This window comes from Pezoporus occidentalis, unplaced genomic scaffold (assembly GCF_034315485.1).
Source record: "Pezoporus occidentalis ecotype Australia unplaced genomic scaffold, CSIRO_AGI_Poc_V1 ctg301, whole genome shotgun sequence".
NCBI lineage: Eukaryota > Metazoa > Chordata > Aves > Psittaciformes > Psittacidae > Pezoporus > Pezoporus occidentalis.
The window spans coordinates 164,680-186,603 of record NW_026914953.1 but is presented as its reverse complement, the minus strand read 5'-3'; the positions used below and the strand labels follow the sequence as shown (position 1 = coordinate 186,603).

The following is a 21,924-nucleotide window of genomic DNA, read 5'->3' as shown; positions in this document are numbered from 1 at the left end:
TTCCTCACCACTCCTCGTCCTCCTCCGCTCAGTGAAGCGTTTGGAGAGGTTGGATTGCCCCCGGGAGCCGCTAAACTGAGCTCGGGGAGAGGGCAGTGCTGCCTGAACGGTGCCCACACGGCCTCTTCGCAGTAGGGTTCAGTACTTCGTGGAGTCATAGAGCGGTTTGGGTCGGAAGGGACCTTAAAGATCCTATAGTGCCACACACACCCCCCTGCCGTGGGCAGCTGCCTTTTCCTCCGTTCTTAATCACCTCTGCGTTGCAGTCATGCTAAGCCATGACAGCATGTTCCCTGGCAACTTGCAGTAATTTTATCTGACGCTCGGTTTCCCCCATTTCTGCAAGATAGCGAGTGATAAACTGCTGCGATAAAGCTGCTTCAATGCAGAAGTGCTTGGTAAATAGACATTCTTCTTTCAGATCTATTCCCCACCATCTTCGGCTTACAACAGATCTCACTTTTGTATTACATTTCTTGCTCAACGGGCCTGGGGCAGCCCCCCGGTTACCAACAGCTCCCTTCGCATTGGTTCCTTTTTCTAGACATGGGATTGCGTTAGGAGAGTTTGCACTATTTTAAATACTTTGGGTTGCTTTTCCATTTAAAGAATTGCTGCAGTTGTCACAGGGATATGACATAGCTGTGAATGGGAGGAGGACTGCTCTATGAAATCACATCTATTTTGGTATGGGGTCACTCTCTGACGGTCTTTGAGGTTTCCCAGTTGGATGGGGTGAGGTCCATGGCCTGATTCCACTACATCACCCCACTGGGATTAGCTGCGCCGGTACCTCTGTGACAATAACTACATCTTAGCATTTGCAGACTATTTAAATGCTTAGCCGAAGGGCCCTGCTTAAGCGGGGATGCTGCCTCTGTCATCAGTGCAGCTCGAGAAGATGTGTGCCTGGTGACTGAGCCCGTTGGTGCGTCAGAGCTGCCGTCATGGGAACAAATCCCCCCCCTCCTCCGGTTGTGTTCTTGCTGCCGTTTTCTCCAACGTGCACTCCTCCTTGCAACTCACAGGCACAGCAGGCTCAGAACCTCACTCCGGAGCGCTTCAGGAAGTAAAAGGGCAGTTAGGAATGGAAGTAAACAACAAAACTATGTGTTCCCTGCTTGCAAATTAACCTGCTTTATGACTATAGGCTTTGCATAAAGCAGACAGCACTAAACATCATCGAGACGGCTTGGGCTGTGTGGAATTTATAATGTGACTGTAATAGCAACCTACTTTTGCTTACTCACTTATGTTCTTATTGCCTTTCATGTAATAATGATATCAGCTTACAGATTGGCACAGGAGGATTAAAGGCTACGGATTTATTATGCTTCCCTAAAATGCTATTTTTAGTTTCTAATTACTGATTAGGAACATCAGGGTGCAATCTTTCCAGCATCTTTCCCATACGCTCACTGCTACATGTTCATCATGCTACAGCACACTAGGTTTGCAATCAGATAAACCAACAGTAGCAATGCGGGCACGAAGAGGCTAAGCCAGTACCTGCTTACTCTCTTTCTTTTTTCCCCCAATAGCTGCACTGCGGCCTCTTAAATCAGAAATTAAAGCAGAAACTACTAAAATCACTTGTTTGATACATTAGATACAACTTTCTTTGGCAACATTCAATTTTCCTTCTCCCCGCCACAGATGTTTCGTGGTTTAGTCAAAATAACTTATAACTAAGCAGTGGTAAGTGTCTGCTATGAACTGTGGCACTTACAAAGTACTGGGGTTCATTTCTGAATCCTCCTAAGAAAATAAATACAGACAGACTTGAAATAAGGGTATCTACCTTTCTAACCCCACAAAGACTTAGTGGGTTTTGGTTTGGTTCATTCCTTACTTAAATAAATCTCGTAAGTATCAACTGCCAGGGAAGGCAAGGAAAATGGGTATGGAACTTCAAAATAAGATTCTGGTTTCTAACCTTTAACATTTCATCTCTTTAATGCAGAAAATGATCTGTAATTACATACCTGATCAGTGTACGCTTGCCGAAGGATATTTCTTTGTATGATAAAGCTTATACAAATGTACGAAGAAGTAGCAGCCAGGTTACTGCTTGTGTCTTGAGAACCCTCAGTGTGCTCAGAAGGGATCTTTTCCTTTCAAAACTATTTAGAAAATGAGTGACAGCATCTTCATTGTACTTTCAGAGCTGGAATCCAAATGGTAGCCCCCCCACCCTAGTGCTTTCCTGAAAACCCACTTTGGTTTTGTCATCATTGGCATTTCAATTGAGGTAACACACAGTAAAAGTGATATATATTAAACTATGCAAGTATGGGAAGTATGAAAGCATCCAAGATAATGTAGTATATTTACAGGCCTAATCAAAAGTCTTGTTCCTTTTGAAATCCCAAAAGAGCTGTCCCATGAGTTCATCTTTGCTCTACAGTCACTTACAGCTGCCAACAATCACAGGACAGGCTAAAAAGGGTACAAAAGTAGCCAGAGAAATAGCAGTGTAAAGCTGTATGTCTAGGGCCTCCTCAGGAGAGGTGCACGGTGGCTGTAGGGTCAGTGCCCTCCACACAACAGCCTACAAGAGCTAAGGGCTAAGAAGTAAATTTAAAATAGGTCTTCCCGGAGCTGTGTCCCAACCTTGCTTCTCTGAGGGACTGGGAGCATGGAGTCATACTGCTCTGCCCTACAAATGCTTCCGCATGAAACCCACCTAACTGCACTGACTTGGTCATCTTAAAGGTCTTTTCCAACCTAGTTGGTTCTCTTGTTCTATTCTGTGTCTTCCTAAGCAGACCCCAGCTCATGCAGATCAGTGCTGCTGGGAACTGAAGTTCTTGGAACCCCTGGCAGCAACATCCCTAGAGAGGAGCCACCTTTGCACAAATGAGTAGAGAAGATGACTTTGTGAGCCAGCTTTATGTTACTCCCTGCCTTGTGAGAGGGCTGAAACCATCAGCTTCATCTCCTTTCATTTTGCTTTCTCCTGCTCAGGTAACGAAGCTGAGACAAACTGAGCTGTTTAGGCACCAAGAATATGGTTCTTCAAAGCCTTATCTCCAGGGCCTGCTGTCTGCAGCAGTACAGGTACACTGAATGGGTCATGGATGGCACGCTACCCTTGGAGCACAGTCACATCCTTGCCTGGAAGCTTAGCCCCCTGATCACCGAGACACTGCACTTATGAAAGCTTCATGCCTTGAAAATGAGATAGTTTTTTCTCTCGTGAAATCTACACTGGAGCCAAACACACATGTGGGTGTGAGTTCTGGTGCCCTCAACATAAAAAGGACATGGAAGTGCTGGAACAAGTGCAGAGGAGGCCATGAGGATGATCAGGGGCTGGAGCACCTCCCGTGTGGAGACAGGCTGAGAAAGTTGGGGCTGTTCAGCCTGGAGAAGAGAAGCTGTGTGGAGACCTCATAGCAGCTTCCAGTGTCTGAAGGGGGGCTATAGGGATGCTGGGGATAGACTCTTCATTAGGGACTGCAGTGACAGGACAAGGGGTAACGGGTTCAAACTTCAACAGGGGAATTTTAGATTGGATATAAGGAAGAAGTTCTTTCCTGTTAGGGTGGTGAGGCACTGGAATGGGTTGCCCAGGGAGGTTGTGCATGCTCCGTCCCTCACAGTGTTCAAGGCCAGGTTGGACAGAGCCTTGGGTGAGATGGTTTAGTGTGAGATGCCCTGCCCATAGCAGGGGGTTGGAACTGGATGATCTTAAGGTCCTTTCCTAACTATTCTATGATTCTATGACTTAGAGCCACTGACTCACCAAGCAGGTACATTGGTAGTACTTCTGTTGTAAGAACAAGCCAACTGAATCCCAGCTCAGTGAGCCAAAGCCCCACAGCAAGGCAGAAGGCTGAGCTGAGGGTCAGGACTGTCACGTTCTGCTTCACCCACTGCTCAGCATGGCCTTTCTTGACAACAGGTAGCAAGTGCATGGGTGAACAGTTACCCCGGTGCTCAGGTTGCTCTATTTTCATTGCTTTGTCAAGCAAATTCCTGCTCACAAGTTCCTCACAATACCCAGCCTCCTGTCCTTTGAAGATGCAGAAGAGCTGCTGTTGAAGCCAACAATAGCCAAGTCTGTGCATCACTGGCAGGATGTTGCTGTAAAGGTTACAGAATTGACTTCTGAGTGAGTAAAGCTAAAGCCAAGGGTACAGGAGAGCTGACTGTAGAAAATTTATCACATCCTGTTTGGAGTCCCACAGAACCATTTGCCAAATCTCTTAATATAAAATGTTTCACGTCATGGACTGACAAAGTTCCTTTCTTACCCTTCCTTCCGTCCACACCAAATCCATTAAGGGACTGCTCTCTTCTTGATGGGAGAAAGCTCAGAGGATGAGGATCCGGTCACTTTACGTGCTAAAACCCATTTTTTACTGTTGAAACAGGAAACACTGTCAGATCCTTCTGGAGAATTCTATGGTCCCATTAGCAAATGCAACCTTTGCCCAAGGTGAAAATGGCAGAGGGCATCTCTCTGCCCCATGCAGTCCAAAGGAGCTGAAGGATGCAAAGGACGTCACAGCTCTCCACAGCCAACTGCAGCCTCATTTTATCTTTTTGCCCAGTTTCTGCTTTTGTTCAGTTTGCATTTGAGGTGTAACCGATACAGCCTGGGTTTACTTCCCATTCCTCATCAGAAAACCTGTGTTCTAATTCAGCATCACACTTTTCAACTCAAAAGAACCTAGACATCTCTTCACTGCTGTGAGAACCACACACCAGTCTGTGGTCCCAACCTGTGCCAGCAGGCAGGGCCCAGCTGTGAAACAACCAGACAGTTCTGGGGCAGCAGCACAAGAGGGACGTGGAGCTGAAGGAGTGAGGCCAGAGGAGGCCATGGAGATGCTGTGAGGGCTGGAGCAGCTCTGCTCTGGAGCCAGGCTGAGAGAGCTGGGCTGGGTCAGCCTGGAGAAGAGAAGGCTCCTGAAGGGGAGACCCGAGAGCAGCTCCAGTGCCTGAAGGGGCTGCAGGAAACCTGGAGAGGGGCTTGGGACAAGGGCCTGTAGGGACAGGCCAAGGGGAATGGCTTGAACCTGCCCGAGGGGAGACTGAGATGAGCTCTTAGGCAGGAGCTCTTCCCTGGGAGGGTGCTGAGGCGCTGGCACAGGGTGCCCAGAGAAGCTGTGGCTGCCCCATCCCTGGCAGTGTTCAAGGCCAGGTTGGACACAGGGGCTTGGAGCAAGCTGCTCCAGTGGAAGGGGTCCCCATGGCAGGGGTTGGGACTGGATGAGCTTTAAGGTCCCTTCCAACCCGAACCAGTCTGGGATTCTCTGCCCTGTATCTGCCCTTCAGCCCCCTCATCCACCATCCTTCCCTACAGCTCCCTGCAGTACACCTAAGCCAACCCCACCTCTGGTTTGCACAACCCGCCCTGCGCTGCCAGGCGCGTGTTCCCTATCGCAGCCGTGTGCGAGTTAGCGGCTACAGCAGCGTCACTCTCACGCACAGCACGGGCACGTTGTGCTCCAGGCAACCAACTGGCTACACCAGTTCTCACCTACAGCTCACCCCCCCTTTCTTTGTCTCTTGTTTTTTCTCCCTTTACACTCATGCGCGTTCCCCAGAGGGGATTTTGGAGGGGACAGCCCTGTGGGCAGCGCAGGGATGCTCAATGAGCTGTAACTCTGTGCTCCACGCTGCTTTGTCTCACGTTTTGCATTCGGGAGGACACCGAGCTCCCCGTTCCCGTGTTGATAACCAGTTTGTTCTGTAGCTAGGAGACACGCCCTTTCTTTGTAAATGTTACAAATCAGGCGTATCTGATCCATTATTCACGACCTGCTGCTGCTTCCCACTTCCATCTCCTGTTAGGAGGTAGCGCCGATGCCAGCAATGTCACGGCAATGCCATGTGGCAGCTGGGATTGATGCAGCTCCGTCGGGTTTTAATGTCACTCTTGTTCAGTGGGAGCACAGATACGAGCCTCGGCAATGTGGCAGGTCAGGACGAGAGCCCCCGGCCAGCCCTGCGCTGTTGGGCTCTGGGGTGGCATGGAACTGCTGTGGAACAAGAGATCTGGTGGTTATTTTCTGCTCCTGGCTGCTGTGTTATCACGGTTAGAACGATTTTCATGCTTTGCACTGTTCATCATCACTCTTGGATTCTGAGGTTTCAGGTCAGGTTGACAGCAGAGACAGCGAGAACAGAGGGGACTCGAGCAGGCAGGAGCAGAGCCCTGCTCTGTCCATCGAATCCTTTCCACCCTTTGACAAGATCCCCCCTTTTTGGCAGAAGCTGTTGGTTTTGGAAAGCTGCTCCCAGCCCATGAAGTCAGGGACACAGAGGCTTTGCAAAGTAAAGCCAGGGGATCACAAGCCCAAAGAAGCCAAGGAGCCAAAGGAGCCATTGTAGGCAGCGTTCTTCTCCTGCCACTCCAGCATCCTGACAGCCCAGCTACTGTAAACAGCCCTCCCAAAAACTCCAATGGAGCTGTGACCCAGGACACCACTGAAACAGGAACTATTGTAACACAAGGAGTCTCTGGCACAAGGCTGTTTGCCAGGGAAGCTTAGGCTGACCCACAGTTTCTATTGCTGCCAGGCTTGGAAGCGGAGCATTCACTGGCCTGACGTGACCCAAGACTCCCAAAGATTTCTTTCTTCATTTTCCCTTGCTGTCTGCATTAGGTAGCCTGCCAAGAAGCCAAGGGAGGCCCAGCCCTAGGCCTGATAAACATCTCTCCTTCTGGATTTCCCAAGCTTTTGTGAAAGTGAAGCAATTCTCCCTTCACAATGTTTGCAAGTCTCACAGAAAGCTGCTTCTCTCCCTAACGTTATCCTGCCGAGCAGCACATCAGAGCGCCATGCTGTGGAATGCAGCTGAGGGCTACAGCAGCCCCCAGCCATTAGTCACAATCCAAACCTGGCCCTCCACCTATGAAAGTCACAAAGCCTCAAGTGATTTATTCTTGATGCTACCAGCACCAGTCCTCAAAGTGTTTCTGAATAACTGCGGTTGCTAAAGGAGCTCGAGAACAGCAAAGCCGATTGATGAAGTAGCCCCTGTGTGCAGGGAGGTTGCTGGCCACCGAGGCCATTCACCCCTTTGCTTTGCCAGGGCAGGAGGTAACATTCTTCCACTGGGTCAGAGGTGACCTGGTGCGGCGCTGGAGGCTCAGCAGTCACGCGAGACGCCGCAACGGGAGGAGGTGGTTACCGGATTCGGTCTCGCTCCTGGCAGTTCATCCTCCCAAATAACAGCCATGAAACGTCAGTGGTCAGAAGTTAGGTAGCACGTGGGGCGGCATGATTGCCCAGCAGGCTTCTTGCAGGGGTGGGTATTTTTAGGGCTAAGCTATCCCTGATAGTTCCCTTTCAGGTCTTTCCAATTGAAGTTCTGATTTCTCAGTGCCAACACATGGCCGACAGCAAAATTCAGCTTTAAACTTGTCTGCAGTGATGCACCAGGTCCTTCACAAGCTGGAAAACCCACTTTATTTCAAGTAATAAAGGGGGAAATATTATAGTTGATGAAGCATTGTGTCGTTCCAATATCTCACATACAAAAACCATTTCAGCACTACATTCAACCTCTGCTTTAAGAGAGGAGCTCAGCACTGAAATGCCTACAGGGAAAGCAGGGAACAAGCAGAATGAAAACCTCATTTGGTGGCACGGCATTCACTCAGGAAGCACACTGAAATGTCAAACTTTAGACTTGCAGGCAAAGATCTGGGAAGAGAATGGCCACAAATGCCTTGCTCCAAGTACAAATTTCTTTAAGGTTCAAGGTAACGAGTTTGCTTGGGCAATGAGCATACCTGGTAGTAGCCAGAATAAAAAGCCATCGCCCATTCGATAAGCCCTACAGGGACGCAATGCCGAGCTGCAAACATCCTGTTTAATGAAGGAAAATACTCTCTGTAGAAAGCTTTAACAGCCTTCACTGCCGCAGCCGGCCTGGGAAAGAGCAAAGGCGAATTCTGAAGCGGGGATGCGTTCGAAGCGGGTTTTCCGAAGAACACAAACGGCTCTTCCCTCAGCTCCCTCCCAGGCAGCGCTGGCGCTGTGCTCACGCCCCATCTACCGGAACGCAGCAGCAGCACACACGGGAAAAGACCACGGGGGCCACCGGCTGCGCTTCGCTTCCCGACATCACTGCACGCCTCAACAGCGAAACCTGCGGGATGGGGCCGCAGACAGGAGCGCACAGACGGGGACCTGTTTGAGTTCAGCGCTCAAACCCGGCTCTTTCACAAGAAGCCTTGATTCGCTTCGCGTTCTCACTTTTTTCCGACAGAAGCGATGCTTTAACGATACTCATTGCAGTTTGCTTCATGTCTGCTCGTCCTGGGTTCAGCAGTAGCAGTCCTTTTTCTCCTTCTGCTGGTGCAGAAAACACTTCTCTTATATACCTCCCAGAGTATAGAGGTGGTGACCGCACTGGGAGCATAAGCCAGATCGGTTTCATGATCAATGAGTCTATTGTATTACAAGTCATCACCATAAAGTACAATGAAAGAAGAACCTTAGCCCAAGGCCCCCAGCCAATAAACACTAACACAGCAAATACCAACTGTAAGTAAGGTACGACATGCTGAACCTGTGAGGTCGAGAGCAACAACTCTGAGAGCCAGTAAATCAGCACTGTGACGAGTGACCCTTAATCCAAAACAATGAATGCGTATCACAAATACGGTTAGACACACTCTGGTCAGATCTGGCGTTATCTCAACCCTTCGTGCCCCGCATTTGTTTAAACCCAGTCAGCCACGCTTGCTCTCTCTTCTGCACCAGCTACTAAGAAGGAGAAAAATGACTGCTACTGCTGAACCCAAGACACTGCTTTAATACAGTGACCTCTTCAAAATACACATTTGTCATAAACATCATTGGCCAGAATAATTCATAGAATCATAGAATAGTTAGGGTTGGAAAGGACCTTAAGATCATCCAGTTCCAACCCCCTGCCATGGGCAGGGACACCTCACACTAAGCCATGGCACCCAAGGCTCTGTCCAACCTGGCCTTGAACACAGCGAGGGACGGAGCATTCACAACCTCCCTGGGCAACCCATTCCAGTGCCTCACCACCCTGACAGGAAAGAACTTCCTCCTTATATCCAATCTAAACTTCCCCTGTTTAACTTTGAACCCGTTACCCCTTGTCCCATCACTACAGTCCCTAATGAAGAGTCCCTCCCCAGCCTCCCTATAGCCCCCCTTCAGACACTGGAAGCTGCTCTGAGGTCTCCACGCAGCTTCTCTTCTCCAGGCTGAACAGCCCCAACTTTCTCAGCCTGCCTTCACACGGGAGGTGCTCCAGCCCCTGATCATCCTCATGGCCTCCTCTGCACTTGTTCCAACAGTTCCATGTCCTTTTTATGTTGAGGACACCAGAACTGCACACAATGCTCCAGATGAGGTCTCACAAGAGCAGAGCAGAGGGGCAGGATCACCTCCTTGGACCTGCTGGTCACGCTCCTTTGGATGCAGCCCAGGATATAGTTGATCCTGGGCTGCGAACGCACACTGCAGCCGGCTCATGTTCAGTTTCTCATCGACCAAACGATAAAGGCTAAATTGCTCTTTTCTTTTTCCCATCTCAAAGACACCAGCTTCCAATCCTGCAATGGAAGGGGTGTTTGTAGCGGTGGGGTCAATACCACTGCCCGTGGGGTTCTGCCATGTGGGCATCCCCGACCACTGCACGCAGCGGGTCCGGCCCCTGCTGCCGCAGCCGGGAGGCAAGGCCAACGGAGCTGACCTGGGATACGGGACCCACACGGGCTCATTCATGGACATTCCCCCGATCACACCCGAAGGGCTGGCCGGGTCCACACTCGAAATTCTAAATCTGACCAGATTCACACCAAAAATTCTACATTTGATCGGTTTTCTTCTCAAAACTCTGAATCTGGTGGGAGCTTTAAACCTAACAAGGGACGGAATGTGAGCGTCGAGGGACTACAGCTCCCGGCATGCCTCTGGAAACAACATGGCCGACAGGAACTGGCTTTCCGAGGGACTACAACCGCCGAGGGACTACCGGCCCGAAAGAGCTAGCGCCGCGCCCCGGTGCCCTGGGTGCCCGCCCCCCGCGGTGCCGGCGTTCCCGGCTCTGCCGCTGCGGGTTCGCCGCCCTTGTCCCCGCTCCCGATACCGCTCCCGATACTGCTCCTCCCGCGGGCCCTGTCCCAGCACCGCTCCCGCGCCCCTTCCCTTCGTTGCCCGGGCTGCGCAGCTCGTCCTTCTGCAGAAGTCAGAGGCGTTTAATGACAGGCTCCAGAGTCCGAGCAGAGCCGGCCATTAAAGAACGGTCATTCCCTCCTCTGTCCATGTCTCAGCTTTGTTTGGCTTTCTGCCTTTCAGTTCTTTCCTCTCTTAATCATTTGGCTTCCCTATATATTCCCTAAAACTATCCCTAGTTTTAGCTCCTTTGCTGTCTGTATTTTAAATCACACACACACACACTGCCCGCGATGCTGTCGCTTTCAAAATGTTCATTGTATATCTCCATTCCAATGCACCATCGCTCATTATTGCTTTAATCACCCTTGCTTTTAGTGTTCTGCTTTCATCCTGTTCGCTGTCTTTAGCTCACCGCCTTTTAACAATACCTGGTGTTATCTCAGTGCCTCCGCTTTTAATCTTGCTGCACCTCTGTGTCACTTTGCTCTTTTCCCTTTATTTCCCTCAGAGTCGATGCTTAATTGTCTTTCTATGCCTGCTTTTACTCCCTTTACTCTTATTTCATTAATACTTCTTAGATATTAAACTATATATTAAAATATCTCATATTTCTTCCTTATTTCATTAATACTTCTTAGATATTAAAATATACATTAAAATATCTCACATTTCTTCCTTATTTCATTAATACTTCTTAGATATTAAAATATATATTAAAATATCTCATATTTCTTCCTTATTTCATTAGTACTTCTTAGATATGAAAATATACATTAAAATATTTCATATTTCTTCCTTATTTCATTAATACTTCTTAGATATGAAAATATACATTAAAATATCTCATATTTCTTCCTTATTTCATTAATACTTCTTAGATATTAAACTATACACATTAAAATATCTCACATTTCTTCCTTATTTCATTAATACTTCTTAGATATGAAAATATACATTAAAACATCTCATATTTCTTCCTTATTTCATTAATACTTCTTAGATATTAAAATATCTATTAAAATATCTCATATTTCTTCCTTATTTCCTTCATCACCGTTATCATTAATTGCCTTCCTCCCATTACATTCAAGCCCCAGCGCTGCTTTAAGCAGCCCGCCAGGGGGCGCCACAATGCGGTCCCCACTCCAGCACCGGCGCGCGTCCCCGCGTCCCCCGGCTTCACCCCCCCCCCCCCCCCCCCGCTCCGTGCCCGGACCCCCCCCTCCCCCGCTCCCCCCAAACCCCGCGGACGCTTCCGGGGCGGGGGTTCCCCCGCACCCCTCCTCCACCCCCCACGTGGGACCAGCCCTCGGTGTCCAATCCCCGCCGCACCGTCTGCGTGGGGAGCCAATGGGAGAAGCGGGACCGCCCCCCCACCGCGCGCTGCGGAAGGGTATAAAAGGCAGCGCCGGGGTTGGGTTGCGGCGCGTTGGGGTCGGGGTGCGGGAGGGAGCGGGGCTCGCATCGCGGGAGCGCGCTGGGATTTACCGCGGTTGGGATTTGCCTTCCCCGCACGGGCTCGCATCACGATCGCGCCATGACTCTGGAGGAGCTGGTGCCTTGCGACAGCAGCAGGTACGTGCGGGACCCGCGGTGCGGGGGGGGGGGGGTTCGTTGTTGCTGCCGCTGTTGCTCACCGGGTCTCGTCTCCCCTTCCCCGCGCAGGATGCAGGCGGTGAGCGAGGCCGTGGAGCGGGTGCTGGTGGCAGCGCAGCATCAGGACCGGCTCACAGTGGGTGTCTACGAGTCGGCCAAGCTCATGAATGTGTGAGTACCGGGGGGGGCTTTCCGAGGGGGTGCAGCACGGGGGGGGGAGTCCACCCAGCAGCGGGTTCCTTCCCTGCAGGTGATGGGGGGTGACCCACGGGTGTGGGGGGGGGATCACAGCCCCATCCGGAACTGGTTGCCCCTCTTAATGCCCCGTGTGCCCACAGGGACCCTGACAGCGTGGTGCTGTGCGTGCTGGCCACTGACGAGGAGGACGAAGGTGACATCGCCCTGCAAATCCATTTCACCCTCATCCAGGCCTTCTGCTGCGACAACGACATCCACATCCTGCGCGTCCTGGGCATGCAGCGCCTGGCCGCCATCCTGGGGGAGCCTGAGCCGGGCTCCGAGCCCCGTGATCTCCACTGCCTCTTAGTCACGGTGAGTGGGGCGGTGATGCACGGCACGGCCACGCACCGAGGCCCAGGGTGGGAGGGGGACTTGGGGGGGGGCTGTGTGTGAGGGTGACGGCGGCGCTGACTCCGTGTTTCTGCTCCTCAGAACCCGCACACGGACGCGTGGAAGAGCCAAGGGTTGGCGGAGGTGGCCAAATACTGCACCGAGAGCCGCGACAGGAACCAGTGGGTGCCGTTTGTGTGCCTGCAGGAGCGCTGAGCCGGCCCCGGCCCATGCCCGGCTCTGTACCTGAAAAAGGAGGGGGGAAAACAGTAAAACGGCAGGAAAAGGAAAGGCGGAACGGCCAGTTTACAACCAACCAAACCCACACAAAATAACCCCAAACGCAAACAGCCACCGATTTCGTTTTCATTTGTACCCGGAGCGGAGGAAGGAGCAGAGCGGCACCGGTGGGCACGGGATGGAGGCAGTCGGAGCCCTGCTGTGCCGGCAGCCGGGTCGGACGCTGGCCGGAGCGCGCCGGAGCTCATCCATGCCAAGGAGTTGTTGTGCTTGGCTGCAAGGAGCTGGGGGACTGTGCTGAGGAGCCCCGGGCCAGGAGATGGAGAGCGTGCGATGATCTCTGTTTGGCAGCTGTGAATGGACAGAGGTGAGGACTGCAGGGGAACTGCTTTCTCCAAGGGCTCGGTTATTGTCTGTACCGATGGAGCTGGAATCCGTGTCGAGTCTTTTTTGCACTCTAAACCACTTGGAGACCCGGAGTTGATTCTATTCCAGAGTTTATTCTTATACTGATTTAAGACAAAAACCCCGAGTTATTTGCAATAAAATATCTGAAGCCAGGGCTGTCTGCGTTGCTTGGGGCTGCTGGAGCTGGGTCCATGGGGAGGGGGTTCTGCACGCACAATGCAGCGTGTGCCGGGGGAGGCCCTGATGGGGGCCTGAGGCACTTCCTGTAAGCGACAGCATCTGGGTCTGTGCATGAGAACCAGCCCCACGGGCAGCCCCTGAGCTCTGTGAGAAGCTGAGCACAGGGCAAGTGCTTCCTGCCCCCTGGGGCACCGCAGCGGGCGCTGGCCATGGGAACCCCCCCGCCCTGGTGCAGGCATCCCCCAGGGCAATGCATCCTCCCGGTGCCTGTGTCCGTGCCAGCGCTGTGGCACCCCCGGGGAGCTGCTGGTGCATGGGGTGAGTCACAGCCCCGACCCCCCCTCACCCAACCCGGCTGCGGGATCCCCCCGTCCCCCATCCGCAGAGGAGCGGAGCCGCTCTCGTGGGAGCCCAAATCTGGCTCCGGAAACGGGATGGGAAGGGGGGGGACGGGACGGCGGCCCTGAGCCGGACCCCACAACGGCAGCACCGCAGGGGCTTGATACAGGCGGGAGGGGACCCCCCCAGGCACGCAGACCCCGATCCGCCCCATACGGACCCCAGAGACAACGCTTCCCCCCCCCCACCCCCGGCAATAGGGGGATCAATGGGACCCCACGGGCAGTGGGACCCCCTCCCTGCGTAGCCGCAGCTCGCTCCTTGCAGCCCCCCCCCCCCTCGCCCCGGTGTCCCCGTCGGGTCTGACTCAGTGCGGGGGCGCCGGGGATCCTGAGCTGCGCTTTCCAACCCGAGGGAAGGGGGGGGCCTGATCCAGCCCGGCCCCTGCCCCTGCACCGCAGCACCGGGAGGGGGGCTCCGGGCTGGGAATGGAGCTCCGGGGCTGGTTCGGCTCTGCCGGTAAGGGAGGGGACCCCCAATACTGTGACCTCCCCCCCCCCCCCCAGCATCACCGCAGGGTGAGGCCACAAAACCTCTCCCCAGCGCGGCGGAGCCGGGCAGGGCCAGCCCGACGCCAGCAGCATCAGCACCTGGCAGCAATGAGACCCTGGGTGATCCGGGGCTGCGGGGCTCCCCCATCCCTTCCATCCTGGCAAACGCCACCATTTTCCATAGGAAATCCCTGACCCTCGCCCAAAGCAGGGCTGGGGTTGATGCCAATGGGGGGGGTTGGATCCATGATGTGGGTGCAGGGGGTGTGCAGGGGTCCCAGTGACCGGGGTGACGGGGGGGAGGCCCACACATGCAACCACATTCCCTAGGGTCACCAGGACGTTGCACATCCATGCATGGAGGGGACGTGCACGCAAGGGGAGGCTCAGGGGTGGTGCTGTTCTGGATGGGGGGGGTGTGTGAGTGAGCCCCTTCCTGGCTCTGGGGTGGCTGCAGCCAGACAGGGCCGGGCCGGATCCTGCTCTGAGCCCAGCACACACGGAGGCCACAGCCTCTGATTTATGAGTCTGGTCTGGGTGGCTGCTGGCAGAAGGCAGCCAGGCTGGCCCCGTCCCCAGGCTCTGTCCCCATCCGCCCCTGCATCCACCCAGAGACACTGGAGAGCCCCTGGGCTGCCGGGTGCGGGCCGAGCTCCTGCATCCCTGTGGCTGGGGCAGGGGCTCCAGGGATACTGGGGGCCACCCAGGGCCATGTCCCGGCTGCAGTGATGCAACCACCCCAGTGCACCCCGAAGCTGCTATGCCCAGACCCGGTGGGACACGTGCCACTGTCCCCAGGACCACCCCGGCCATGTCCCTGCAGCCCTGGCCCATGGTGCCAGCAGCATCCCCAGCCCTGGCTCCAAAGGAGGGTTAATTATAGCTGTGGAGAAGCTAAAAACAGCCCGGGGAGGGGGGGGTGAGGGTGTTATTTATAGCCCTTGCCCCAGCTCCGTGCTGCAGGAGGGTCCAGGGGCCTTTCATGTGCTGCCAGGCTCGGGTTCGCTTTGCAGTGGGTTTCCAGCAGCATCCCCGATGTGTGCCCCTGTGTTTGAGTTTGGGGATCTGTGACATGGGGGGGGTGCAGGGATCTGACACAGAACCTCTGGCTGAAGGGGGGGGGGGGAACGACCCCAGCAAGACCACATCTCCCCGAGATGCTGCTGGGAATCGCATCCCCTCTGCTCCCCTGCATCCCCCCGGGCTCTGCAGGGCACGGACATCCCTGTGCCTCCCATTAAGATCAGCACCGGTCCCATGTCCCCCCCCGCCTCCGAGAGCCGGCCCTGCAGTCGGGCATCCCCTGCGCAGGGTGACACAGCCCAAGGAGCACGGCTCAGCCCGAAGCTGCTGCTGCCCGCCCCAGCTCAGCCCTTCGGGTCAGACACTGAAACATCCCAACTATTCCAGGCACGCAGGGGAAGTGTGGCTCCAGCCTGCCCATGGCAGCAGCACGCGTTACTGCAGGGCCAAAGCCTTCCAGGAAAGCCATCCCCGTGGCGCAACGCTGCCGCCAGCCAGCTCCAGCACCGGACCCTGGTGCTGCTTTGCGATGGGAGCTGCTGGGAAGCTGAGGGCAGAGACGGGGCTGCAGCAGGGGCAGGCAGAGGCCCCTTCCTTTTCTTCTCCTTTCCACCTGGTTTTGGTTTTGCTGTGGCTCCAGGGACAGGAGGGCCCCATAAACGTCAGCTCCGATGCTGCTGGGGCAGATGGGGAGCATCAGGTTGGTGGGAGCAGCCCCCTGATGGGGTGGGTGGGAGAAGGGGGCTCCAAAGGGACTGCACCAGCTCAGCCTGCAAGGCTGTGACACCCAGTGGGGTGGTGGGGATGCTGCTCAGCCCCATCCCACCCGGCTGGGATGAGCAAGGTGTCCTCGGCCAGGAGGAGATGGCTGAGACACCCCGAGGAAAGGGGTGGGAAGGTCTTCACTGATCCCAGCTCTGGAGAAAGCTCCTGCTGTGCCCCCAGGCTGGCAGCACTATGGGGACGTGAGCAGCAACCACGCCAGGTTGCTGCAGGACAGGCTGGGCGGGATGCGGGATGCAGGATGAGGGATGCAGGATGCAGGATGAGGGATGCGGGATGCAGGATGCGGGATGCGGGATGCAGCACAGGCTGGGCGGGAGATCTGGCAAAATGAAAAGTGAGCCTTTTTATTGTATTCTCAACTTCACTTCTTAACAACAAGTCCACAAAATATTAAACACTGTGCAAGGAATTGGGCTATGGCACACCAGAAATAAAAATCAAAGAGATCCCAAACTGCAGACGTTATGAGGAGCCTACGTTACAGACACCGATTACTTCCTAAGTACAGTCTTTACAAACCTTGATTTGTGTTTGGCAACAAGATCAGAGTTTGGCAAATAATAATACTAATTATAATAGGCCAGAGAGAAGAAACGAAGAGCGCAAAGGAGCAGACACGTGGCTTCTGTTCAATGAAGGAAACGCATTACTTTGACTCTGTTAAAGTTGACTTTTTAAGCACTCGGAGGAAGGGGAATGGGCTCCAGGCTCCGTCAGCCGGTGCCATGCGGGTGCCAGGCATCTCCCATCCCTGGCATGGTCCCGGAGGCAGGCAGGGGAGGACAAGGCAAATTAAACAGGAGTGGTGTTTCCTCTTCTCCCTTCCTCTTCGCAGTCTCCCTCCTTTCTTTTGGCACCAGCTTCGCCACACGCTATAAAGAACGCCAGGCAGATTTGGGCACGTGGTTACATCCAAAACCAAGGCCTTTGTGAGGCTGCTGGCACTGCCTGCCCGTGCCTCCTCAGGGGTCCCCACTGCCCCTTTGCCATTTGGAGCACTTAAAAAGTCCTGAAAAGTGTCTTTTTTTTTGTCTTTTTTTTGTCTTCCCCCCCCCCCCCCCCCTTTTTATGCCCAGCAAATGCACGAACAAAGTACAAGCAGCTACCGGAATCTGCACTTCTATTTATGCTCTATAAAAACACCCATGGAATGAGCACTGATTTACTCAGACAAGGAAAAAAAAAACCCAACAAACCTCAAAAAGAAAAGGAAAGGAAACAGAAAACCCCAGGAACTCGAGGATTTTTCCACCCACTGAGAGACACCAGCACCCGCCGGCAGCCCCCTGCCCGCCCCATGGGCCACCGGCATCTGGGAGCCCCCAGCCCTGTCCCCACCTTCCTAAGGGACTCCAAGCAGATGCTCCCCGTCCCCTGCTCCCGTCTCCAGCCGCGCTTTGGACCTAAACCTGCCCCTCACTGCCCACCCCCCCCACCGCCAGCGTGACTCAGGCAAGACCCCAGGGATGAGCGTGGTGGGAGCACAAGGATGCAGCAGCATCCCATAGCAACCCCCCCCCACACCCCACCTCGCCATGGGTCTGAGCTGCCCCACTGCCATCCCGTGGAGGGCAGGGGGTGCTGGGAAGCCCCCCCCCCCCCCGGGGCAGCACCGGTGATGGATGGGGGGGTCTCAAGCGGAGGAGCGGCGTACGGCTCCTGCGGTAACCTCAGCCACTTGCTCGCTGCCGCACGGAGCACAGGGCTTCCGTGCCGCCCTGCAGCTCGGGCACTCGCCTGGGTCACCGGCTATAGCACCATGCACAGGTCTCTAACATAGAGGAAGAATCAGCAATCCGGAGTAGAAAAATAAGGCTGGAACTGGACTAGATTAAGGACAGAGGGAATTCCCCCATGGAGAAAGAGAAAGCCCTGCTGCGGCAGAACCCAGGCGCACCTCAGGCCCGAGCTCGCTCCCCGCTGCGGATGCGGCCTCTGAGAGCTGTTGTTGGAGGAAAAGAGTGAACAGAAACACACACAACAAACCCACAAAGCCACTGCCCGCTGCCGTGCCGGGGCTGCTGCCCTGGGCTGCCGGGCGATGCTCAGCGTGCTGTCAGGCCGGGGTGCAAGGAGGGCTTGGGGGACACGCTCGGCTGCAGAGGGAACTAAATCCACTTCCCTCTGCTCTACCTGCCCCCCTCTCCCCAGCACTCACACAGGGACAGGGGGACACCCAGGGGATCACAAGCAACCTGCCACAAGGCTGGTGGCAGGACAGGAGCCCCCAGCACAGCGGGGTGGGGGGAAACAGGAGGTGTAAAACACTCAGATCAGCAAAGGAGCCCAGGAAAGCGGCTGCAAGACGGACACAGGAGGTGCCAACGTTTGGGTTAGTGTTCAGAATGTGTGTTAAGGGGGGGGTTCCAACTTGGTTTTAAAAGGCAAGTGACCACGTACTTAAAGAGAGGGATGGAAAGATACCTGCAACCAAGAAGGGTAAATGAAGCAGCTCTGCTAACCACAGCCTCTGCCAACGCTGCCGAGCTGGCTGCATGGCTGGTTGGTACTGGAGAGGTGCTGGGTGCACTCAGCCACAGCCCACCCCTGTGTCAGGGGGAGGAAGAACCTCTGAAGCTGCCCTTCTTCCTGATGACAACCTGCCCTCCCTGGGTACCAGCCACGCAACCGCAGGCTCTGCTCCAATCCCTGCCTTCGAGCCGGCCCCTGGCACTGGAACACCATCAGCCTCTGAACAGCAGCCAGCAAAGCCTCCTGGTACCCTGCCTGGACCGGGAAGCCCAAGCAGGCTGAGCACTGTGCAGTACGTGCTGTGAGGGTTCCTCCCTCCACCTGGATCATGACGGAAAGGCTGAACATGGATCAACACCAACGGGTGAACCGGAGCCTCCAGGAAGCGCTCCCTGTGCCGTGAAGGGACCAGCCGCCTGTGGTTTCCATCCCCGTGGGAGGTCGGGGCATTTCAAACCAAACCCAAAGCACTGAGGGAATGGGAAAACCCCCAAGGTTTCCCACCAGGTTGTTGGTTTGTTTCCTTTTCTCCTTCTCTTCCCCAAACTGAAACCCGTCCCCGCCTGTATTCAGACCCCGGCACGGGGTGTCCGTGTTCAGCATCACTGGGAACGGGCCCGGGCATGTTGGTTAGGAAATGGAACCGTGCCTCTGCCTACTGTGGGGCAGCAGCTCCAGCAACCAGGGGGAAACACAGTGGGGCTTCCCTGAGCTCTGCTATTTCCTCCTGAGCATCCGCCTGCCCCAGCACGGAGCCGCCGGGCTCTGTTGCTGCCATCAAGGGCTCTGCGGTGGGCAGCAGGAGGAAGGCTCGCTGGCTCGTCCCCTCTTCCTCACGGCTGCTCCGTGCCATGCTCTCCCCGGCGCTGTGACGTTTAACACCGGTGCACAGAGCGCTCCCGTTGAAACGGCATGTCCAGATTTCCAAGGGATGGGAAAAGAGCCTACTTCTTCCCCAGCCTTACCCTCACCTCCCCGAATTAACTGGGTTCTGTGGAGCAAATTCCATTTGCCGCTCTTGGAAGGGGAAAGGGAGACGGGGAACGCTCGTACATCTGCCCAATGCAGTGTTTTGCACGAAGACTCACCAAAAGGCAAACTTAAAAAGACTTTTCATGTGATATGGCACAACAGAAAGCTCCCCCCCACCACCACCCCACCCCTGGTACAGTCCTGGTTGGGAAAACCAGTGATAACAGCACAGAGAAACCCCCAGAGCAGCTCAAGCCCGGCCTCTCCCATGCCTTGGGCTTCCTAACATTGCCCACGGAAGCTCTTGGCCAATGGATGTGACACTAGAGAGTGTTTTCCTGTGGTACCATCCCCTCCTCCAAGCAGGGCTCTGCGGCACAAGGAGGGAGCCTCCTGGCTTCCATCCTCCTCCTCTCCCCCCCGCCCCTTCAGCCTCAGTTTACCCATTTGCAACAGGGGTTTTCCAAGCAGCGTTTTGGGTGGTTTTCCTTTTTAGTTCTGGTTTTCCACACAATGACTCCCACCTGGACTCTTCTCCCTCGCTCCCTCCTCGAGGAACAGAGCAAATTCTTGCAACAATGTGCTAATTAGAAACTAATTGGATGAGACCCACTCAGAGCTTTGTTCAAAGCTCCTATGGGGAGGTCCCACTACTTAGATCTTGCATTGGCAGATGCAATAAGAACCCCCACTGCCTCCACCAGCCCGGTACCAATTACAAATGGCTCTGTTAAAAATACCCCCCCCACACCCCCCCTCAATCATGGGGTTCGGGTTTGTTTCTTTCCCTTCTTTGTCACCGTTGACCCCTCTCAGAGCAGCTCCTGCCCTGGAGCAGGCACCCGGGGCCCTAAAACCACTTGCAATATTTTACCCCCCCCACCCCCCCCCCCCTTCCCCTCCCCACCCCCCCCAGATTTAAACTCGATTTGAATCCAACATTTAGCATTTACCCCTCGGCACAGTTATAAGTTTGTATCTTGGTTTCAGTTGATGGAGAACAGTGCCCTGCCTGAGAGATCCCACACGCCGCAGCGAGCAAAGCTATAGGATGATACAAGGCTTTTTGTCCTTAAAAGGATTCTCCGAAGCGGGCACTCCAACCAGCAGAGGGTCATTCCTGGCGTGTTGCTCGCAGTAATTCATTAGCTCAGAGGATGCTTTCGAGACCTAAACGATGCACAAAGGCAGAAGGTTAGTGAGAACATTCAGGTGAAGGTGCAAAGCGCAGCCCACGCAGGAAGAGAACCCGTGTTCTGCTTTTTGTAAAGTGGAGATGGCAGCAAAAGAAGAGAGGAAATGGACATAAGAAAAGAAAAAGTTTGGAAGGTCTGATATAAATAAAGCAATGATTGTGTGAAAAATGCTCTGAGGTTGAAAAGGAGATATTATTGCCTGATTTTGAAGGGCTTTGGGATAAAAAAGGAGAAAGAAAAGCCTGCCGGAGCGGCCATCCTCTGATGTTAAAAAGGGAGGTTTTGAAATTGTTAGAAACTATTACTTAAGGCTCTGCTTATTTTAGTTCAAAGGTGTCTTCTGGGAAGTGGGAGCCCAGAGCAGCCCGGCAGAGACGGGGCCGTGGTGGTGGGGCAGCAAGGAAGGCGGGAGGCATGGGGAGAGCTCAGGCAGGGAGGTGCTGGCAGCTGGAGACCAGCATCAGCCCCCTTTGATTTTCATTAACTTAATAGCAGGTCAAAAGTATGGCAAACCCAAAACACAGACATGACCAGACCACATCTGGAAGACCCAGATGTGACCTATTACAGCTGCAGAGCCTTATGGCAGCGGTTCCCTTTCGAGGATCTCCACGGCTCCCTCTCAGCTGAGCTAAGCCTTGATAAGGGGCTCCTAAATCTAGAGCACCCACACGCCACCTCCTGCTCCCTCAGCTCTGCTCCCCTCGCTGCAGCACTACCCAAGGGTCACTGTGCTCTGCAGCCTTGCCGAGGATGCTGCAGCACACAGCCAGCAGGACCTTGCAGATGCGTGTTGTCATCCTTAAACCCTTCAGCAGCAACCGAGAGGGCAAAGAGAGGAGGAGGAAAGGTGCTTGGGCAAAACACCCATTTAAGCTGTGCTTCCACACCACAGGGTAGGAACCCTCCTCCTTTTTTTGATGTTTCCTGGAATGGCAGGTCCAGAGACTGCATCAGACAAGGTGCTTTTGTGGGGACTCTCCAAGTACTACTGCAACATTAACTACTGAAGTCCTAACCAGTAATGAACACCTCTAATGATCCCAAACTGCTGCTGGCCTGCACTTCAACATGCTTAGCGCATACACTGGGATCCAACAGCAAAACCACTCGGCAGAGACAAGGCTCTACCTTAAATCCATTACATAAACCAGTAATTGCTCCCAATTGCTGCTGGGGCAGCCCCTTCCCCTCATCTCCGAAGCGCAGTGACGCCAACCTCAGCTGCGAGGTGTGGAGAGCAGGAGCTGGAGGAGCAAACACTCATTTGACACTGCACTTAGGAGCTGCCTGACTTGGCACATTCACCCGAGAGCTGGGGTTTGCAGATCACAGCTCACCCAGATAGCACATCTTCTCCACTCAGCCTAAATAGCAGCATGTTGCGGTCTCACCACCGCTCCTTCCCAGCCAAGCACTTAAGAGAGTCGCAGCTACAAAGGCTGGTAAGTATACACACACCCTCCA

At 54.3% G+C, this 21,924-nt stretch overlaps 3 protein-coding genes across 8 annotated transcripts in view; 2 read left to right on the top strand and 1 right to left on the bottom strand.

The window, feature by feature from the left end:
• THOP1 (thimet oligopeptidase 1) overlaps positions 1-21,924 on the top strand; it is a 330,697-nt gene that overhangs the window by 210,459 nt on the left and 98,314 nt on the right. The gene's annotated exons all lie outside the window — the stretch shown is intronic.
• On the top strand, positions 11,633-13,090 carry GADD45B (growth arrest and DNA damage inducible beta). Its single transcript, XM_062627512.1, has 4 exons — positions 11,633-11,699; positions 11,790-11,891; positions 12,059-12,272; positions 12,393-13,090. Exons 1-4 carry the CDS (start codon positions 11,662-11,664, stop codon positions 12,504-12,506), a joined length of 468 nt encoding a protein of 155 aa, XP_062483496.1. The 5' UTR covers positions 11,633-11,661; the 3' UTR covers positions 12,507-13,090.
• Positions 20,203-21,924, bottom strand: part of GNG7 (G protein subunit gamma 7) — a 65,295-nt gene continuing 63,573 nt past the window's right edge. For all 5 annotated transcript variants that reach the window (XM_062627573.1, XM_062627571.1, XM_062627572.1 and 2 more), the window contains one exon: positions 20,203-20,431. In XM_062627573.1, the coding sequence (XP_062483557.1) occupies positions 20,306-20,431 (126 nt within the window). In that variant the 3' untranslated portion in view covers positions 20,203-20,305. The remainder of the gene's footprint in view (positions 20,432-21,924) is intronic.

Coding starts and splice junctions, on each gene's coding strand:
- GADD45B (XM_062627512.1), top strand. CDS start 11,662: ATGACTCTGGAGGAGCTGGTGCCTTGCGACAGCAGCAG. Junction 11,700..11,789: donor GTGCCTTGCGACAGCAGCAG/GTACGTGCGGGA, acceptor TTCCCCGCGCAG/GATGCAGGCGGTGAGCGAGG. Junction 11,892..12,058: donor TCGGCCAAGCTCATGAATGT/GTGAGTACCGGG, acceptor GTGTGCCCACAG/GGACCCTGACAGCGTGGTGC.